This window comes from Hemibagrus wyckioides, linkage group LG25, assembly GCF_019097595.1.
Source record: "Hemibagrus wyckioides isolate EC202008001 linkage group LG25, SWU_Hwy_1.0, whole genome shotgun sequence".
In the NCBI taxonomy this organism is placed as follows: Eukaryota; Metazoa; Chordata; class Actinopteri; order Siluriformes; family Bagridae; genus Hemibagrus; species Hemibagrus wyckioides.
In genome coordinates this window covers 15,730,360-15,751,922 of record NC_080734.1, presented here as the reverse complement: position 1 = coordinate 15,751,922, position 21,563 = coordinate 15,730,360, and the positions used below count along the sequence as shown (strand labels likewise).

At 39.5% G+C, this 21,563-nt stretch overlaps 1 protein-coding gene across 2 annotated transcripts; it reads left to right on the top strand.

Annotated features, from left to right (window-relative positions):
* The first annotated feature begins 1,504 nt into the window (after positions 1 to 1,504).
* Positions 1,505 to 10,869, top strand: sirt5 (sirtuin 5). 2 transcript variants are annotated; one of them, XM_058379247.1, is made up of 10 exons: positions 1,505 to 1,660; positions 2,708 to 2,833; positions 3,240 to 3,373; positions 3,887 to 3,958; positions 5,001 to 5,154; positions 5,350 to 5,437; positions 5,538 to 5,591; positions 7,591 to 7,714; positions 10,191 to 10,306; positions 10,624 to 10,869. In XM_058379247.1, the coding sequence occupies exons 2-10, from the start codon at positions 2,734 to 2,736 to the stop codon at positions 10,694 to 10,696; spliced, it is 915 nt and encodes a 304-aa protein (XP_058235230.1). In that variant the 5' UTR covers positions 1,505 to 1,660; positions 2,708 to 2,733; the 3' UTR covers positions 10,697 to 10,869. The 2 variants fall into 2 exon arrangements, with proteins under 2 accessions (XP_058235230.1, XP_058235229.1); XM_058379246.1 differs by lacking the exon at positions 1,505 to 1,660 and adding an exon at positions 1,727 to 1,865.
* The last annotated feature ends 10,694 nt before the right edge of the window (positions 10,870 to 21,563 follow it).

Below are 21,563 nucleotides of genomic sequence, written 5' to 3'. Positions count from 1 at the left end.
CATATAGAAAGACAAGATATACGATGTTCTTGCATTCCACGAGTAGGAATGCAAGAACGAAGAAGAATGCAAGAAAGGAATGCCTTTTGCCTTTTGTAAGTGTTTATGGTGCATGGATAGCAAATGCATACACACACACACACAGGAGAGTTCCTAAAGGGTTACTTGTTCATCTATGTTACTTGTTAAACTTGTTCCACTACACCTGCACATACAGGATGGACTGGGTTAATTTCCATCTTTCTCTATCAGTGTTGAATCTGTGTTCTTTGTCTCTGCAAAATCTTACTGGAAAAGCCTGTAGCACCTCTTAGGTAATGTTTTACACCAGATAAGCTACATTTAGATGCATGCTGTACCATCATTTATAAATACAGTACTCGGGACATCTCCTATCATTTACACTATATTGCCAAAAGTTTTGGGATGTTTGGGGAAATTTAATGACATCCCATTCTTAATCCGTAAGGTTTAATATGAAGTTGGCCCACCCTTTGTAGCTATAACAGCTTCAACTCTTCTGGGAAGGGTTTTCATAAGGTTTAGGAGTATATTTATGGAAATTTTTACCATTCCTATAGCAGCGCATTTGTGAGATCAGGCACTGACGTTAGATGAGAAAGCCTGGCTCGCAGTCTCTGCTCTAATTCATCCCAAAGGTGTTCTGTCGGGTTGAGGTGCAGGCCAGTCCAGTCCAGTCCTTCGCACCAAACTCGCTCATCCATGTCTTTATGGACCTTGCTTTGTGCACTAGTGCACCCATTCCATGAAGCTCTCTACACACTGTTTTCGAAGGCCACACGAAGTCTGGAGGTCTGTAGCTATTGACTCTGCAGAAATTTGATGATTTCTGCATGCTTTGTGCCTCAGCCTTTTTACCACCTTACTGTTACTGTTGTTCCCAATTGCTTCCACTTTGCTATAATACCACTAACAGTTGACCGTGGAATATTTAGTACTGAGGAAATTTCACAATTCACAGGTGGCAACCTATCACAGTACCACTCTTGAATTCACTGAGCTCCTGAGAGAGACTGATTCTTTCACAAATGTTTGTAGAAGCAGTCTGCATGCCTAGGTGCTTGATTTTATGCACCTATGGCCATGGAAGTGATTGGAACACCTGAATTCAATGATTTGAAGGGGTGTCCCAAAACCTTTGAGTCTACTGTTTAGTACTGTTTAGCGTCACTTGCCACAACCTGTCCTTAAATAATGTTTTTAATTTTTAGTATATCATGTGAAGTTCAGGTACTACGTGTTGTGACTGGGTTTGTAGTAGTTTTTACACCTGAGTGCTGTTGACTGCTGCCATGTAAGCTGTTTATTACGATGTAAATAAGCTACCTTTTGGCATCTTAGGTGTTGCCACTTTTGTTTACTTAGATTTTTTTTATTATATATGCTGTAACGGCACATGTACATGAAGGCAAATAAACTGAAGGATAAATATTAACTCAAGAAATCTCTTGTAGATAGCGCCAAAAAAGAGAAGAAGTTTATTGTAAACTTGCATATCCCTATGAACTTGCACTGGCTTATGAAGGATTCTTGCCCCAGCTAATATGGCGGACGCGCTGACGCATAGCATTAGCACAGTGGTGTCTGGTTCCTCGTCTCACAGTCTGAACCATGTCTATGGAGAAGCCATAGATTCCAGGTGAGAACGACTGCTTATTATGTATACTGTACACGAGGTGTTAGATAATTCAAGGATATTAGCAATATTGTAAAATATAAGTATTGTCAAAGCGTTTGATATTTTTATCCTGTGACTTAGCTAGCCTGTGGCTGTTTATGTTAGTGTCGAATCTGCGATTTGGTTAGTCTTGGTTTGATATCTGCAGGAACTTTTGTTTACCAGGGTAAGTGATCTTATTTTATATAAACAACGAGTTGTGGATTTATTTATACCAAAGCTAGATGACATTTAAAGAGGAATAGTGAACTCTAAATAGGTATAGTAGGCAAAAATTGTTGGAAAAAATCCGTAAACACTGACACGGAAATATGACACGGTCTATTTCCATCAGTAGCTGCTATTGCTTAAAGCCGACTGCTGCATGTCATGTAAATCAGAGTAAACACAAACATCAGCGTCTTTAAACCCGTATGTATTTAACCCCGTGTGTTCAAAATCAGTAGACATTCAATTTAATGAATTACATTATTATGCTGAAAGTTTGTGGACACCTGATCAGCTTGTCTAACAGCCCCTTCCAGATGTTTTCTCCCTCTGCTGTTATAATGGGCTCTTCTCTTCTGTGAAGGCTTTCCACAAGATGATGGAGTGTGTCTGTGGGGATTAGTGATCATTCAGCTACTACAGCATTAGTGAGATCAGACACTGATATTGAGGAGGTCTGGGGTCTAGGTCGGTGTTCCCGTTCATCCCAGAGGTGTTCAGTGGGGTTCTTCTTCTTCACCGGGCTTCACAAACCATGTCTTCATGGAGCTCGCTTTGTGCACAGGGGCATTGTCAAGCTGGGGCATGTTTAGTATATTTTACGATACACAATAAGTTACACAATAGTTTGGGGAAGAACGACGGTGATGTTCACAAATGTTTGGCCGTGTAGTGAATATGAGGTGTCTTCACTACTGGAAAGGCTCCACCCTGTACAGTGTGTGTGTGTGTGTGTGTGTGTGTGCGCGCGCGAGGTTATGCAGGTTTGTCATTTTAACACACATTTCCTGGATATTTTAGAGTTGGGTGTGATCTTTCCCACTCTGATGATTGTGCAGACGTTAGTGTGCAAGGCTGTGACTCTTCGTCTGTGCGTCAAAGTCAGATTCACCTGGTGGGCACCTAAGATGGCCAGACCAAGCTCAGGTAGAGCAAACACACACACACACACACACACACGGGCAGTGCTGCCAACCGTTTTTAAGGCACAGTAGCTTATGCATGCTGAAAATTTCACTAAAACTTGGATAATAATTGCATTGTCATGGTTATTTGTATAGACCTGAACATGTAACATGAAGTAAGATAATTGTCTGAGGACATTACATTTAAACACAATAGAATAGGAGAATAAAAAAATAAATAAAGGATAAATGACAGATTGGTGTGATGTGATCTGACGCAAAGCAGAGTTACTGTTATTTTCTAGCAGAGAATTAGATTATTTTCTCATAACAACTTGTCCTGAACTGTTTTTATTCCTCTTATAATTTGCTGATGATTATAGTTACATTTAGTTTTGGGTACTAAGTGTGTGTGTGTGTGTGTGCAGATTTAGCAGCATTTCGTAAAGACTTCGCTAAGGCCAAGCACATTGCGATAATCACCGGAGCTGGCGTCAGTGCTGAGAGTGGAGTGCCAACCTTCAGAGGAGCTGGTGGCTACTGGAGGAAGTGGCAGGCTCAGGTAACAGAAAATGTCACTTTATTAGGAAGACCAAATTAATACTGGTTTGAATTGATCTCTGCTATTGAGCTCAATCATTATTGTCTGCACTGAAGTAGTGCCATATGACTGCTGACTGGATAAATGCAAATTTGAGCAGGACACATTAAATTGTTTATATATACTGTATATGTACATGTGTTTGTGTGTGTTTTATGTGTTTGCATGTTTATTGTGTTGTTTTTTACAGGGTGTCTGAAAAGCAAGGAATCAATAAGAGTAAAATTATATATATATATTCAATTTTGCATTTATTATTTACGCTATATTACACGTATTATACAGATATATTACAGACATGGCAACCTTTGCACTCTACACATGTTCTACACATTACATTACCTTTTTGCAGCCATTGCTCAGGATCTTCAGACCATTATATTGCCACTGGTTCCTGGCTTTTCAGATATGCTTATATACCCTACCATTGCTTTTATGCTACCAAGTATAAATATCTTTTTTTTTTTCTTACAGGATTTGGCCACCCCTCGTGCATTTTCTCATGATCCATCACTAGTTTGGGAGTTTTATCACTACAGGCGTGAGGTATGCTAATAACAGTAATTATATATATATTTATATTTGAATTATAAGAACTTGACTTATGTTAGTGATGGTATTTACTTATTTGATTTGTTGCATAACATTGATGTATATTTGTTAGTGTCTGCTGGAATTTTCTAGATCTCTGCTAGTTGCTTGTTTTTTTTGGATGTACACTTATATAGTTACTGAGTGTAGCTGATCTGTTGCCCTTAACATTATTCATCAGACCACTGAGCAGAAATTATTACTTGGGTGTTGTACTGTTCTCAGTATCTGACCACAGGACTACTTTTGCCAGTACACACTATGTGGCGAAAAGTTCACATCACATCCTTGTGCGCTTGTTCAACATCCCATTCCAGATTTTGCGCCCTCTTTACTTCCTGTTTCCACTTTTTCTGGGAAGAATTTGGAGATGTTGGATGTGTCTGAACACAAATTCAGCTACAAGAGCATTAGTGAGATCAGACAATGATTCTGGGTGAGTGGGTCTGGGGTTCAGACCAAAGGTGTTCAGTGGGGTTGAGTCAGAGTAAGGGTTCTGTGCAGGATACTCGAGTTCTTCCACTCCAACCCTAACACATGTCTTTATGGAGCTCACCTTGTAATGCTACAGCAAACAGAGACATTTTAGACAATTGTGAGTTGCCAACTTTGTGGCAACCGATTAGGGAAGAGCCACATATGGGTGTCCACATACTTTCAGCCTAATAGTGTAATAGAGTGTCAGTTCAGTACTACTATGTCTCATAACAGTAGAAGACACCACTTTGTGTCACTGCTGTGATGATATTCATGACCCAAGGTCTCTTTCTACTGAATGAGACAACAGTTACGGATCATTCATTTAGACACATGTGTTTTGGTTTATGTAGCTTTAGACGGAAATAAAAAAGGAGGGTCAGAACCATTGTCCAATTCAGATCATTCATCTCTTTGTTTAACAGTGTGGTATCATTGTGGCTTATACCGAATATTCCAGAAGTCAACCTGATAGTTTTCATTAACAATTATAATTGAATTAATTATTACATTTTTTCAGGTTATGCGTAGCAAGGAGCCAAATCCAGCTCACCTGGCTATAGCCGAGTGTGAGGCCCGCCTCAGCCAGCAGGGCCGCTCTGTAGTTGTCATTACCCAGAATATTGATGAGCTGCATCGTCGAGCAGGTTCCAAAAACGTCCTGGAGATCCATGGTGAATACAGCACACCTGACTAACACATAATACAACCGATTTCAGTACCCTGCTGATGACATGAAACACTGTGCAGAGAAAACAGATCTGATCCCTACAGAAGGAGTGTTTATGCAATTCACTCTATTATAATTTGCACAGATAAATGCTGCCTTCTTTTTAATATTAAATGTGAATTATAATCATTTGGTGTAGGTAGTCTGTTTAAAACTCGCTGCATGAGCTGTGGTGAAGTCAAGGCCAACTACAAGAGCCCTATATGCCCTGCTTTGGAAGGGAAAGGGTAAATATTAGCACATGCAAAAGTGTGCACACACACTACTTATGTATATATCTGGGGTTTTGTTTTTCTTTCATAATTATTTTATAATTTGCTTCCTTAGAGCACCTGATCCCAAAGCCAAAGATGCCAGAGTACCAGAAAAGGATCTACCCAGGTGTGTGAAATGAGTACCAGAGCTCTAAAGAGAAATGAAGTATGTTACTGCATGTAACTCTTTGCCCTACATTGGCTTGCATTGCATCTCCTGAATAGAGTGAGAAACCAATGATTTAACCCAGAGCTTGCCAGTTTTAAAGGGCCGGTGTGGCTTGAGGCTTTCATTCCAGCCCATCAGGGGCCATGTTCATCTTGGTTTCCAATCACCTAACAAGAGTGTCTCCTGTGTGGCTGGAATGAAAGCCTGTAGCCATGCTGGCACTTTGCAGATAAGATTGAAGACACCTGATTTAGAAGATACAAGAACAGGTATGAGTGCGGCTCCACTAGAGGGCAGCAGATACTTGTGAACGTGAATAAATCTACAGTGCGACCAATGTACTTAAAGTGCTCCTGTGTTTCAGAGCTGTTTGTGTTGGAGAATAATAGCACATCGAGAAAAAATGACAATAGTTGTGTGAGATTCTTGTGTAAAGTTTATGCTTCATCATTTCAGGAGGAAAATTTAATGATGCTACTCATACAATTAAATAGAAGATGTAGACACTCTACTCTGTACTTTCTTTGCTCCCTTATTTTAGTCTTAGTCTGTTCCCAGCCAACAGTTAGGTTAACAATAGGTTTCCCCTATTATACAACAGCTACTAATCCAGGAGGGTGAAGGGTATCATGTGCTTCCTTCAAGACACAACCTCTGCAAAACACTCAGAGGAAAGCACTATCCTTATACACTATCAGCCTTGACCTAGACAGATACCCATGATTAGTTAGGGTTGCTGTGATTGATAGATGAGAGAGAGAGAGAGAGAGAGAGAGAGAGAGAGAGAGAGAGCGAGAGAGAGAGAGCTGGTTGTCCCATGACCAGATTTGCTCTCTTGGACTCATAGCCACAGATGATTTCTATTGCTTAAATCTGGAGTCTGACCATCTCTTTCCCAACATGGTTTTACCATCTCAGGGCTCTCCAATGCCGGAATGTCTTGTTACCTCAAAGCGATTGAGAACATGATTATAGCTTTATACTTTTTCAGGACTTAAGTGATCTCATTTTCTTAAAAAGTGCAATAATTTTAAGCGTCAGAATTCAGAAGCATCAGATGAACACGACGTCCACACAAGTCTCCACTCACTGTACTATGAAATCGGCAGTAGGCGTTCCCAATACCGGTTGCCATAGTAATAATGTTTATCAGCGGGTGGCGCAATTAGCAAAATTTCTTGCTGCTAAAAGGGAGATTTGGTGTTTGTGTATAAAATTCTGCAGTGAATATCTGCATAGTATCATACGAGATGAAGGAGGAGCAGTGTGTGTCTTCATTTGTCTTCATTCCCATTGGAAGTCACTGTCACCAATATTTGCATGAATTTAAGCTATTCTTAGCTGGACACGCCCACATCTAGTCACCAAAAGTTGCTGTTGCTTATTTTGCCACAAATGAATGATCTTCAGTTGCTTGAACATAGATAATAATGAAAATAATTCTGTGGCTCTGTGCCCCAGTCGTCACTGCTAATGGTCAAATGTGTACGCTTTGACTCCCAAAACACATGGCGGCATCTTGTCTAGGATATCCTCCCCATTAAAGGCAAAGGCGGCCTCCATACTTTCCATGCAGATCTCTTTGCTGTTCTCCGTATATGCTAATTTGCTAAGCTACTGTCACATTTGTTTAGCTTCAGCAGGGGTCTAGTGTATCTCAAACACCGTTGGTTGTTATGTAAATCAGTTAAGCACTTGAACACGTTATCACTCTGACATGCAGTTTCAAAAGGAGATATGTCAACACATATGGAATCAGCTGATGGCCGTCTAATCAAATCAGCTGAAGCCTGTGGCTCTAAAACTATTGGTGCTACTGAGCGCTTAAGCGGTTAAATCCTTAACTAATGTATGTCCTAGGCGATTAAAATCAGGTGGCACTCTAAAGAGTATTTCCTCAGCAATACTTTATACCTTCATTATACATGCTGATGTGGCTGTGCGTCTTTGTGTGCAGATGTGACGTGAAGCGGTGCAATGGTCTTCTGAGGCCTCACGTGGTGTGGTTTGGAGAACCGCTGGATCCTGATATTCTGGCCACAGTGGATAAAGAGCTGGGTAGATGTGATCTCTGCTTAGTGGTGAGTGTGAGAAGGATGATCTTTGGGAAAAGAATGTGTTAGGTGATAAAGCAACTGCATTTAACCATGTAGTTTCATCATAATGACTACTGAAGTTTAGCCAGACTGAATGTGCTGCATTTACAGATATTTTTATTTCATGAACTCAGCAACAAACAACTTAATAGACATTTACAATAGATAGAATAGGATTATTGGCATATTGAATAGCTCTTTATTTATTTAATTATATTATTATGTTATTATACCAGAGCATTGTGGAATGCTATAACATCATGGCTCTGACAATAGCGCAACATGCTCTATGTAATTTCTGTTTCCTTACACAGTGATTACTATGGACACTTCTTAAAAAATAGTTCTTATGGTGAAGTTTTCTGAGTAAAGATATTGATTTTTCTAAGTTTTGACACACAGGAAAGTCTTCATGATGGAGGGCTTGGTAACGTTACTAGAGGCTGTTTTTTGTCTAATTATCAGGAGGTTGGAAAAAAAGTAGAGCTGTTATAATGTATGAACAGGAACTACAAAGTAGATGTGCATGTTTTTATAAGGCCAAAAAAGAACTAAAAATTCCTGTCAGGTTTATACTTTTATTTATTATGTCGCTTTTAAATCACTCATAAATTACCAAGAACCTTTACCGACCAGCTGATTCACAATGATCAGGCATAATATTATGAGCACCGAGAGGTGAAGTGAATAACACTGATTATCTCCTCATCATGGCACCTGTTAGTGGGTGGGATATATTAGGCAGCAAGTGAACATTTTGTCCTCAAAGTTGAAGCAGGAAAAATGGACAAGCGTAAGGATTTGAGCGAGTTTGATGAAGGACCAAATTGTGATGACTAGATGACTGGATCAGAGCATCTCCAAAACTGCAGCTCTTGTGGGGTGTTCCTGGTCTGCAGTGGTCAGTATCTATCAAAAGTGGTCCAAGGAAGGAACAGTGGTGATCCGACGACGGGGTCATGGGCGACCAAGGATCACTGATACATGTGGGGAGTGAAGGCTGGCCCGTGTGATCCGATCTAACAGACGAGCTACTGTTGCTCAGATTGCTGAAAAAGTTAATGCTGGTTCTGATAGAAAGGTGTCAGAATACACAGTGTATGATGGGTCAGGGCTGTTTTGGCAGCAAAAGAGGGACCAACACATTATTAGGCAGGTGGTCATAATGTTATGCCTGATTGGTATACATTCTCATAAACTAAAAGGCATAATTCACAGAGAGCTGAAAACAACACGACCTAACAAACTAAAATGTTGAAAGCCCCTCCTAAGCAGAGCTTGTGTTAAATCTTTGAATAACTCAGCTCAGACATTCTTCGTGTTATGGGGTGCCATTTATTTTGCCCTAATCAAATAGCTAGTCTTATTTGTCTTGGTTTATGGATTTTGTTTCAAAAGACTTTTCACAATATTTTCATTTAAACTTGTGCATGCAGTTGAAATAAACAGGTTTTCCAACTAGTGTCTCTTTAGACGTAAATTTACGAATACAAATGCTTTTCCTGAACTGACCGGATGAGTAAAATTTCCTGTAACTAATTTATGAGTTAAATATAGTTAGGAAATCAGATGTATAAATTTGAATACAATCGAATACAAAGTACGACATGCCATTCTTCAACTAATAAAATCTCGTCGTCATTGGCAAATTGCTTTGGTTATAAGAATTTATGGCAAATAAGCAGATTTTATTTCCTTCTTCTAATTTTGGAGCATTTCAGCATCACACAATCCCACACGCGCTGGGTCGCACAGGGCTCAGCCGAACCCTTTTCGGTTTTTCATCAGATATTTAAGCTGTTTAATTCTCAACAAGAGTCCAGAAGACATACTTTGGTAATGTAGGTCAGTGCCAAAAATACACAGTGGACATTACATAACCACTTTTTCCACTTGGACCTGAAGTTCCCTAACTAAGTTAGAGTTTAATTATTTTGGATCTTTGGGAGATTTACCGGTACTCAATGGAAATTATTATATAATTAATCCTGCCAGCTCAGTTAAATCCCCGTGTGTAATGAGGCTTTTTTTTCTGATGTTATGTTATGTGAGAAGCTTCTGTTTCAGTGTTGCTAGTGTTAAACTCTAGTGTGTGTGTGTGTGTGTGTGTTATCGTATGCTACTCATGATTAACTGTTATTCATAGACTAGAACATGCTTTGATGCTAATTAATTGCAAGATGTTGAATACAGCAATGCCATCCAGCTTGTTTTTTGTTTTTAAAGCCCTGTCAGATGTGATGAAGGTTGCAGGTGTGACAGGAACGCAAGCATTCTTAGTCATGCACAAGGAGGGAGACTTATATAGGCAGGAAAGGACTGTGAAAAACAGTCAGCAGTATACCCAAGGATTAAACGTTATTTGGAGCAAACTCTACTGGCTTATGAATAATTGCCAAATAGAAATTCTGCATCTTAAACTCTCTGTGTGTGTGTGTGTTTTCTGTTCTCTTGTCTCTAGGTGGGTACCTCCTCGATAGTTTACCCAGCAGCCATGTTTGCTCCTCAGGTGGCAGCTAGAGGAGTGCCTGTGGCTGAATTTAACATGGAATACACACCTGCCACCATGAACTTTATGTGAGTCGTACACACACACACACACACACAGATGGAGGGAGAGAGAGAGAGCGCTCTGTTTCCCTGCATGTTATTTCAGTCTGTCTTGTACACACAATTGGGTACGGTCTGAAAAACACCCCTGAGCTTTTTATTTATTTATTTATTTTACTGAGTGACACATTTACCTTTCTACTAGACATTAAAAAGTGAATGCCGGTGACGTGAGTGTATCCTGCTTTAAGGAACTTGCTGTTTTAAAGTGTTCCATGATGCACTATTTAAAGCAGTTGTGATCCAATCAAGGTCTTGCAGTATTTCCACCTTCTCTCCATCAGGTATCATTTTAAGGGTCCGTGTGGCAGCATGCTGCCTCCTGCCCTGGCACCCCATGAGAGCGAGAGTGTCTGAGGAATCCATCAGCCCAGAGCACCTGGTCCAGCACTTTATAACAAGCAACACGTCTCCTTTGTGTTGTTGATGATGTTCTGTTATGTCCAGTCACTGTACTTGTGTTCTATTTGATGTGAAGGCAAACTGTGACCTTTGACAAGAAATGAATAAAATTCTATCTTTGCCTTTTATACTGCAAACTTTTCTTTTTTATTATTATTATTATTATTATTATTATTACACTTTCAGCAAAATCAGTCGTCTAGCCATCACAATTTGGCATCTAACAAAGTCACTCAGATCCTTAAATGTTCCCATTTTTTTTGCTTTCAACACATCAACTTTAAGAACTGTCTGTTCACTTGCTGCTTAGTACACCAATCAGGCATAACATTATGACCACTGAGAGGTGAAGTGAATAAGACTGATGATCTCCTCATCATGGCACCTGTTAGTGGGTGGGATATATTAGGCAGCAAGTAACATTTTGTCCTCAAAGTCGATGTGTTAGAGGCAGGAAAAATGGGCAAGCGTAAGGATTTGATCGAGTTTGACAAGGGCCAAATTGTCATGTCTAGACCACTGGATCAGAGCATCTCCAAAGCTGCAGCTCTTGTGGAGGGTTCCTGGTCTGCAGTGGTCAGTATCTATTAAAGGTGTCCTGTAAGTCTTGTAAATATCCTTTGAGTCCTGTACATATATTTTAAGTCCCTTAAGTTGCGAGGTGGGGTTCATGGAAGTCCCACCTTGCAACTTACAGGACTTAAAGGATCTGCTGCTAACATTTGGCTGTCAGATACCACAGCACACCTTCAGGGATCTAGTGAAAGTCCATGCCTTGCTGGGTCAGGGCTGTTTTGGCAGCAAAAAGGGGGCAAACATAATATTAGGCAGGTGGTCATAATGTTATCCCACACACTGATAGGTGCCACAGGAACAAAATAATCAATGTTATTCATTGTCACTGGTTTTAATGTTATGGCTGATTGGTGGATGCTGAAGTTTGCATGGGAGGCATAGACATCTGTGATTATTAGACTTGAATCTCTTGATACACTGAATTACAAAATGTCCAGTAGTTATGTAGTTTCAGGTTCTATATACATTTCTGTCGGTTGGAAATGAACTTGTCCTGCAAAGTACTAAGAGTGTGGCTCCACCATGACCCTGACCAGGATAAATCGTATACAGACAATGAGCTCCTACTCTGTTGCATGAATGGTTCAGTGCTATCTCTTTCCCTAAAAAGATATCTCATACATAGTTTCACAGAAGAGATGGCAAGAACAGAACAGCTTGTCTGGATGTGAGGATATTTGAAAATTACAAACTTGCTTCTTGAATATAATAAAACTGCACATCACTGCTGTTCAGGTATAGCATGGGTTTAGTTCTACAGAAGAAACGGATCTTGTCCACTTGAATTACGCAGCTAAATCGTTAGCTGTCACCATTAACAACTGGACCCTATTTACTGCCATGCAGATTTTACTGAAATTTCTAGATACTAGTAATGCTTACATGTTATCTGTATTTTTATTTGATATATCTTTATTTTATTTTTGTTATTTAGCTTATTTTAACCCAGTAGCAAAGTGTATTCCTGCCTCTCTTATGCATCAGTATTTGAACACATTTTGTGCAACTGAAACTGTAGTCAGAATATTAAGGCTTTCAGTTAAATGGGACAACATTGGGGTATTATTTCTCTATAACAGAATCTTTGGTGTAATGTCAGTACTAATTAGTTTCTCACACAAACGAAGTCTAAGCCATGATTTCTTTCTTTTTTTTTTCAGAGCATTCACTAAACAGCTTGATGTAATAAGATTGTTCCTTCAGAGTGCCATGCAAAAGTATTCACCCCTCTTCAGGAACATCAAATTTGCCTGGATTACAAATAACCCTTCTACAGATGAATGACGAATTTTTTTATTGCAATCTAATATCACACTAAAAAAATATAAATTTCTGGAATACAAATGCTTTCATATGTATTCATCCTGTTTAGACTGTTAATTGGTAGAAATTTCAGTGCCACAGACTCTGATTTGGATTTGGATCTGGACTTTCTGTTGCTTTGGCCTTGTGTTAATTACCATTCTCCTGCTGAAAGGTGAAACTTTATCCTTAGGTTTTCTTTAAAGCAGATTGAAGCAGGTACTTTTCTGTATTTTGCTCCTTCTATATATACTCCCTTCACTTTTGACAAGAAGCCTAGGTTCTGATGATGACACACATCCCCTGAGCATGATGCTGCCAACACCATGTTTCACTTCCTCATGCTAAATCCAGCAGTTCTTACACACAATTTCTAGTATGGTCTAGACCTTCACACCCTGTTCTTAAATTATGGAAATTCAATGTTATTATATTCTTTAAAGTACTCCTTAGCCTTCATTTTCATTCCTTCCCTTCCGGATTGTCTGTTTAATGGCAGTTTTAATATTTCAGTTGTGTCCTTGTTAAGATGCTATCTTGAATCTGGAGTGAATGTGAATGTGTAGTGGGTTGAATATTTATGCAAGTAGCTTTTCTTTTTTTTTTTTTTTAAGTTGCTAGCCAGGCATTTATTTGACTTTGAAATTTCACTGTAAGAGAACATAAGAACAAGAAAAATACTCTCAGGAAGAGGTAAGTGTTTTGTTATTATATATTTTTATTTATATATTTTTTATTTATATATTTTTTATTTATATATTTTAATTAATATTTTAATTATTTAATTAATTAATTAATTTTTACATTTTTTGTTTTGCATCGAAAACAAAAAAAGTGAGAACCAACAAGAACAATAGTAAATAAAAAAAGCGCACAGCTTAATTACACAAATGTTGCAGACAGGTATGCCAAATAATATAAATAAAATGCATTTAAATGTATTTAGATTATTTATTTTCATTAATAATAAATAAACTGATAAGAAAAAAAATATTTAGGGGTTATAAGATTACAGTGCTCCTTGAAATATTATATAAATAAGGGTCTAAACAGTCAAGACAGCGGGACCAAACTAAAAAAATGATCTGTAAGGTCTAGTGGAATTAATTCAAAAAGAGTTAGCCTTATTTCAAAACAAATCCAATTCAACAAAATCTATTATCTGGCAGGTTAAATGGGTTAAATATTAGCAGACATTTTAATGTATCTGCTTGGTATTCCCAAATTCAATGAGATGTGGTTCAAATTCCAGTTGAGTATCAATATCATTTGTTATTCAGACAAATCATACAAATTCCTGTGTTAGGAAGAGGTTTAGTACTTTTGCCAGTCACATACACCAATCAGACATAACATTATGACCACCTACCTAATATTGTGCTGGTCCCCCTTTTGCTGCCAAAACAGCCCTGACCCGTTGAGGCATGGACTCCACTAGATCCCTGAAGGTGTGCTGTGGCATCTGGCACCAAGATGTTAGCAGCAGATCCTGTAAGTTGCAAGGTGGGACTTCCATGTGCCCCATCTCGCAACTTGCAGTACTTGAAGGATACTTACAGGACCTAAAGGATACTTTTGATAGATACTGACCACTGCAGACCAGGAACACCACACAAGAGCTGCAGTTTTGGAGATGCTGTGATCCAGTCGTCTAGCCATCACAATTTGACCCTTGTCAAACTCGCTCAAATCCTTACACTTCTCCATTTTTCCTGCTTCTAACACATCAACTTTGAGGACAAAATGTTCACTTGCTGCCTAATATATCCCACCCACTAACAGGTGCCATGATGAGGAGATCATCAGTCTTATTCACTTTACCTCTCAGTGGTCATAATGTTATGCCTGATCGGTGTATACTGTATGTATAACAGTGTGGTGATAGAATGTGTGTTTGAGAGCACAGGGTCACCTTGATTTTTGTCTCATCTGAATTCCATGATCTAGGTGAAATCCCCTCCTCCTTCTTCTCCTAGAACCCCCCACCCCCTCCATGGTGAACTGTCACAGTTTATAGAGAGATGCAGGTGAAAGGCACTATTGCGTTTGACACTGAGTGGAGTTGCTAGGAGTGGAGCTCTCACCAGTGTACAGGGAAGCTGACTAGGTTGTGACACATTTCTATGTGAGTATAAGTGTTAGTGCTTTAAATAAATAAATACCTTTTGTTGTATTTAGCACCATAAAAATGTATCCGAATGCAGTCTATAAATATATATGCTATATTTATCCGGGTAGAACATAATCAATTTCTCCATACAGCTAACTAACCTGGCCAATATAAATGATTGTGATGAGTGTGTGTGTGTGTGTGTGTGTGTGTGTCTGGTCTCCTGGTGACACCGTGGCTCATTAGCTTCTGTGGCGATGAGCGAGGTGTTTGCAGAGAAGACTCTCTATGCTCCAAAAATAACACCATTTCCTGTCCATTAAACCGTGATTTCACACCAATCTGAGCTTAATGGCACACACGCACACACAATGTGAATCTCTAATGACACACAAAGACTCAAATCCACTGCGGCACATGACACCAGTCTTACACACACACTCTTCCATTAAATGTCGATTTCACACCAATCTGAGCACCGCCTCAGCTTGGGCTTGCTGGGGGGAGAGAGGCAGGAGGTGGAGGGCACATGATGCTGATTGGAATCAGACAGTTTCCTGAACGCTGCTTTCCTCCTGATGCGAATATTCATGAATGAGAACCTGTGTATGTACATGGCACAGTGAGGAGGAGTAGCAAAAAATTTGCCACCTGCTCTCCATCCAGATGTGAAAGACTGCCCCTTTCATTCATTCATTCATTCATTCATTCATTCATTCATTCAGAATGAATGAATGAATGAACATAGTTCAGTAGTCACTTTTTCTTTAAATGATGATGTACATGGATGAATACCTCTGTGATGTATTCTCTTTCATTTTCTGCAAAGACTTATGCAAATGTTAGCACTGAATAGGTAAGTCTCAGGATACAGGATGTCTCACTTCTTATCTTGCCTTTTCTCTTGCTCTCACTCTTGTGACAAGAATGCTGAATTCATAAATTTTACATGTGCCTTTTTTTCCCCCACTCTGGCCCAGAGGGACAAAGATCTAGCCAGGTCTAAAGGTCAGTTGTCTTTTTCCAATTTCTAGTCTTGTAAAAGCATTTATACAATATAGCACTGAATGCTTTACAGCTCCAGGGACCCTCAATTGATTCTGAGTTTGCTGTCTGTCTGCATGTGTTTCTTCTGGGTTCTCCAGGTAGGTTCTGCAGGTAGGCTGATTGGCTAAGCTAATTTGGTGAGTGAGTGTGTGTGTGTGTGTGCATGTTGTTCTGTGGAAATATATGCGTAATTCGTCTGTATGGGAGTTTACACAAACAAAATTTTGGCATTCAGGAAAATCCCATAAATTCAGACGAACTTTCTCGACTTCTGCTCCCGAGTGTGTATAAATTTAGCCATAAGAACACTAATGTAACCTGATTAATTGGTTTTAAATCTCATACAATAAGATTGAAAACCAAGATAAAATGAGATAAAATTTTATTAATCCAGAAGAAAATGATTTTTTTTAAGAGGCTGCTTCAAATTACAAGAGAAATAAATATAAATAAAATATAAATTAATCATTTGTGATGAATGAAAGCACATATTTGAATATTTAATATTTAAAGAAATTTTATATTGCACTAGACAATCTGGCAATGCAAAAAAAAACCAAAAAAACAATGCCGATACGGGTCAAGAGCTTCAGTTAATGTTCACATCAAAAACATCTGAGGTTATGATCAGCACAGCACTGAAGACTGCAAAAAGACCACGTGATTTTTTTCTAATCTTCAACTGTCCAGTTTGGGTGAGTCTGTGCCCATGATAGCCTCAGATTCTTGTTCTGGGGCTGACAGGAGTTGTTTTTTCCGAATCCGAATCAGAAATCAGAAAAAGTTTTATTGCCAGGTACAGCAAAGTGTTAACAAAGAGCACTTTACGGTACTAGGAATTTGCCTTGGTGTCAGGTGCAGACATATACACAGATAATTGTACACAATTTTAGAATAAACTAGGATAAATTAAATAATTAAATACAATTCTGTATACAGAAAGTGACTTTGCATAAGAAGTAGTGCAATTTAGAATTCAATTCTATTGAAGCCTAACCTCCTCAAGGTTTGTTATGGTGTGCAGATGCTTTTCAGCTCACCACAGATGTTAAGAGTGATTATTTGAGTTACTATAGACTTCCTGTCAGCTCAGAGGTGTTTCTTGTGATCTCTCTCATCAGCAAGGTGTTTCAGCCAACAGATCCTCTATTCACTAGATGTTTTTGGAATACTCAAACCAACCAATCTGGTACCAACATCCATCTCACGGTTAAAGTCACAGAGATCAGACTGTTCTCCCATTCTGATGTTTGATATTTTATTAACTGAAGCTCCTGACCTGTTCTGCATTGTGCAGCTCCATGATTGACTGATTCGAGTATATATATATATATATAGAGAGAGAGAGAGAGCTCTGTGTGTCATATATGCGAGTGTGTGTATTTATCTGCCTTCTCAAGCCTTCTGTGCAGATTAAGAGATTTAAAAATAGAAGAAAAAAAAGCTTTGCTTTGAGACTCAATCTCAGAGCCATGCAGGGATTACTGCATCCATTTGCGATTTCAAGCCAAAACCCAATCTGACTCACACACACACACGAATGCCTCTGGCTCTGCACGAACACAACAGAACATAACAGAAGCCTCTGGGTTCATACTCGCAGTCTGCAATTTGTCTCCGCATAAAATACTCAGTAGATTCTTAATCCTCTCTCTCTCTCTCTCTCTCTCTCTCTCTCTCTGTACATTCTGGTCTGATTTAAAGTGGTGCTATGGCCTGCAGGTCATTATTTCTGCTGGGCAGAGAGACCCTCATTTAGGTTAGCAGCTAACATTTAGCCAATTATGCTAATACCCCTCATCAGTCCTGCTTGGCCTGCAGGAACTCCAACCACAGGAGTTAGCAAGAGCTGTGTGTCATGGCTGTCAAATGCAAGTGTTTATTTGATTATGTTCGAATTAAAATGTTCTCAAACCCAGCATTGAAAATCATGAATTATTTTATTATTATTATTATTATTATTATTATTATTATTATTATTATTATTATTATTATTATTATTATTATTATTAGCTTATATAGCTTAATAATGATCTGTCAGTTGTGTTAGAAGAGCAAAAAACACAAATACGGAAGCTTCAGAGCAAAACCCTGAGTCTTTTTCTCTCTCCACATTAGAGCAGGTTTAATCCCAAATCCCAAGGCAGACAAGTTTTAACTTGCCTTTCAGAAGCGCACGGAATCTTGGAATCAAATTAATTTCCAGTTCTTTAGGGATTACACTCTGCCTTTTTCCCTCACTGTTGCCTATACTTGTGACAGAACGACTCCTGCAGCATCGTTTCTTGTACTGAATTCATTCTTAGTCTGTGGAGCGTTTCACTCTGTGCTGGGAATTCGTATTCATACTTAGCAGCAATGTAAAGTAGCCAATCCACCAGCATTTTTTTTTTTGGGAGGAAACAGGAGGAAACCCAGGGGGAAAGCATGCACAGAAACTCCACACAGACAATAAACCCAAGCCAATTCATAAACCTGGAACTGTGAAGCTGCCGTGAATGCTACTGTGCTCAAGAAAAGTAAGAATGCATACATCCATGGCTTTTATTGATTATTATTCCCTGGCTAATACAATGGAATACGACTGCATGAAAACAAGTCTTATAATTATACAGAATACCGAATGGGGATTATTGGAAGAAGATGGTACTGTCATTCATTTCAGATTCAACTGGTTCATCCTCAGTTTTTTTCTCTCCCTCTCTCTCAATTTCAACCCCCTAGCTAGCTCATTTCTATTATCAAGTGGTGTCTGAGTTGATGTCTCACTCATCCACACCTCAGAGTTTGATAAATGGATTCCACTGGCTACGCTTAATAAATATTGTAATCTGAGACACCTGAATAAGATGAAGGAACTTTTTTTTTTTTTTTTGAACAGATGGACTTGCTTGGCTCTTGGCAAGATTTCCTTGTAAGCGTGTGCTGCAGATGCTCCTGGCTTCATGTGTTCGGAGTGGAGGACGGGGTCAGAGATAAGCCCCAGGCCAGAACTGCATGCTAATTCACACAATATGCCACTTCAATGCAAGGAGCAAACAGTGCTGCTATTTGTGTTTGTGTTTGTGTGTGTCCCTGAATTTTGATATGTGTTCTGCTTGAACGATAATTCTTATATAAAGCTAATGCCTTATATTCACGAGCATATAAAGTTCAAACAAGAGGCACTACTCACAAATTTACTTAAACACATAATATAATTCTGCAAGTGTTGTTGGTATCTATTTTTATCTTCAATTTATTGCTCATTATACATTCTCTCTCTCTCTCTCTCTCTCTCTCTCTCTCTCTGTCTGTGTGTGTGTGTGTGTGTTTGTGTGTCTTTGTGTGTATTCTACTTGAATGATAAAGCTAATACCTTTTGTTTAAAAGCATAAAAAGGCCAAAGGGAACTAAACTAAAAACCATTGGGTGGCTGCTTCATCGTTTTGCTCATCTTAAGCTGCTCCACAGAGACACTGAGAGCAATGTGTGTGTGTGTGTGTGTGTGTGTGTGTGCGTGAAAGAGTATATTAACATGGCTAAAGTGCACAATTATAAGCCTGATGTTTACAAAAGGGATTAGATAGACTAAACTACAGTACTTTTGTGTCTAAAGTTCCACTTAAGTACAGATCCAGCAAGCTACACACACACACACACGCGCGGCTTAAATCAGGAAGCCATTTCCTGACCGAGCTACCAAATCAGCCATAACATTATGACCACATGCCTAATATTGTGTTGGTTCCCTGTTTGCTGCCAAAACAGCCCTGAACTGTCGAGGCATGGGATCCACTAGATCCCTGAAGGTGTGCTGTGGTATCTGGCTGTTAGCAGCAGATCCTTTAAGTCTTGTAAGTTGTAGGGTGGGGCCATGGCCTGCAACAATTTTTATGTAGTTGGTACATGTCAAAGTAACATCCACGTGGATGGCAGGACCCAAGGTTTCCCAGCAGAACATTGCCCAAAGCATGACACTGCCTCTGCCGGCTTGTGTTCTTCCCATAGTGCATCCTGGTGCCATGTGTTCCCCAGGTAAGTGTACCTAAATCTAACCTAAAATATCACATTAGGCTATAGATTGGAATATGTGTGTGTGTATGTGTGTGTGTGTGTGTTTGTGTGCGTGCGTGTGTGTGTTTGTGTCTGTGTCGGTGTGTCCACCATGTTGTAAAGGGCAGGAGCTGCATGACTCATTCCAGGAGTGGACAGTCTCATCTAGCTTCAAAACAGCAAGTGACCCAAGGAAATTGAAAGAATAAAAAGAAAGTTTCTGGGTCAGCTAGCTCTTTTATCTAGCTGATCTTAAATCCAACTGACATTTTAGCTACCTGTGTGTGGGGGGAGGGAGAGAGAGCAAGCGACAGAGAGAAAGTGAGTGAGTGAGTGTTTCTGAGTATTTTGGTGATGCAGTCTGCAGGACCCCAGTACACGATCTGTAATAAATCCGGTGAGGGGAGATTTCTCTTTGTGTTACTATGGAAACACCCCATCAGCCATCCAGGAGGAGGGACGGAGCCTCCAAAATGCAAGCTGTCATCTTGTGTTTGTTGGATTTTGTTTGCGTGTGTGTGTATGTGTGTGTGTGTGTGTGTGTGTGCATATGTGAGTGTGAGTGTACGAGTATGTGTCTCCTTGTCCATTGTTACCATCCAATTATAATGCAAGTAGACTGGTGCTTGTAAAGCTGTCTGTTCCCATTCCTCTGCTGTTTTTCTCTCGCACTGCTGACACACACACACACACACACATTTGTCTTATCATTATGAAGACCTCCTATTGACATAATTAATTATGCAGCAATTTAATGCAACCTTTTAGTTTTAGGTATTTTGCATTTAAGCCAAGCTATAATATATAAAAACATGCAGACACTCATAATGATGTCACAATGATGACACTATGCCATATCACAAAAATAATATAATAACACCATGACATCAGTGACATCACAGTTATGCTCCAGTGATGTTTTAATGATATTTTGGAAATCTATGAACTGTGCTGTGATTGGGTTACTGAGAGCAGAGAGCACAGTCAGAACATAATAGCTATTTTCTTACTGTGTAATTGCACAGGCAGTGAGAATGTGTGTGTGTGTGTGAGCAGGTGAGAGATAGATCAATAAAGAGCTAATCTGTGAAAACGGGATACTGTAGACACAAGGTACTCCTCACTTTCCCTGTCTCTGCCTCAGTCTCCCTCCCCACCTTTTCCATCCTGATCTAAGGTTAATCATGATCTACTAACTTTGTTACTTTCACTATAGCACCTTATTTCCAGACCCCACCAAAATCCCAATATGCTAGAATATTTGAAAATAAAACCATTCATGGCCCCTACTGGCACTGGTGCCCTAGATCAGCTCTAATACTGCTCAAAGCAAAAAACAACCTAAACCAGGCTCAGGTTGGGGGTAGATCTGGTCAGCTAACATAGCTACCACTAACTAAAGTTTGCATTTGATAGATTGACTGTCCTTGACAGCCCTTGACTGCCCTTGAGAATTGTTGACCACCCTTGACCGCCCTTGACAGCTGATGGCCACCAATGACAGCCCTTGACTGCCCTAGGAAGCCCTGAGCAACTCTAAACAGCCCTTGACAGCCATTGACTGCACTTGACAGCCTGTAACAGCCCTTGACAATTCTGCCTGCCCTTGACAGTCCTTTCCTGCCAGCATGGCTTGGTGGGGCCCATATGGGTTCTGATTGGGTTTATACAAGGACTGTTACTGAGGCCCAGTTGGGCTGTGCCAAAAACACAAATGTGCAAACCAGAGGGCTTATACATATAGTGCCCACA

Excerpts from the sequence above, each read along its gene's own strand:
- sirt5 (XM_058379247.1), top strand. The coding sequence starts at position 2,734 with ATGATTGTGCAGACGTTAGTGTGCAAGGCTGTGACTCTTCGTCTGTGC. Across the intron at positions 2,834-3,239 it reads GATGGCCAGACCAAGCTCAG|ATTTAGCAGCATTTCGTAAA; the intron begins GTAGAGCAAACA and ends GTGTGTGTGCAG. Across the intron at positions 3,959-5,000 it reads TTTATCACTACAGGCGTGAG|GTTATGCGTAGCAAGGAGCC; the intron begins GTATGCTAATAA and ends ACATTTTTTCAG.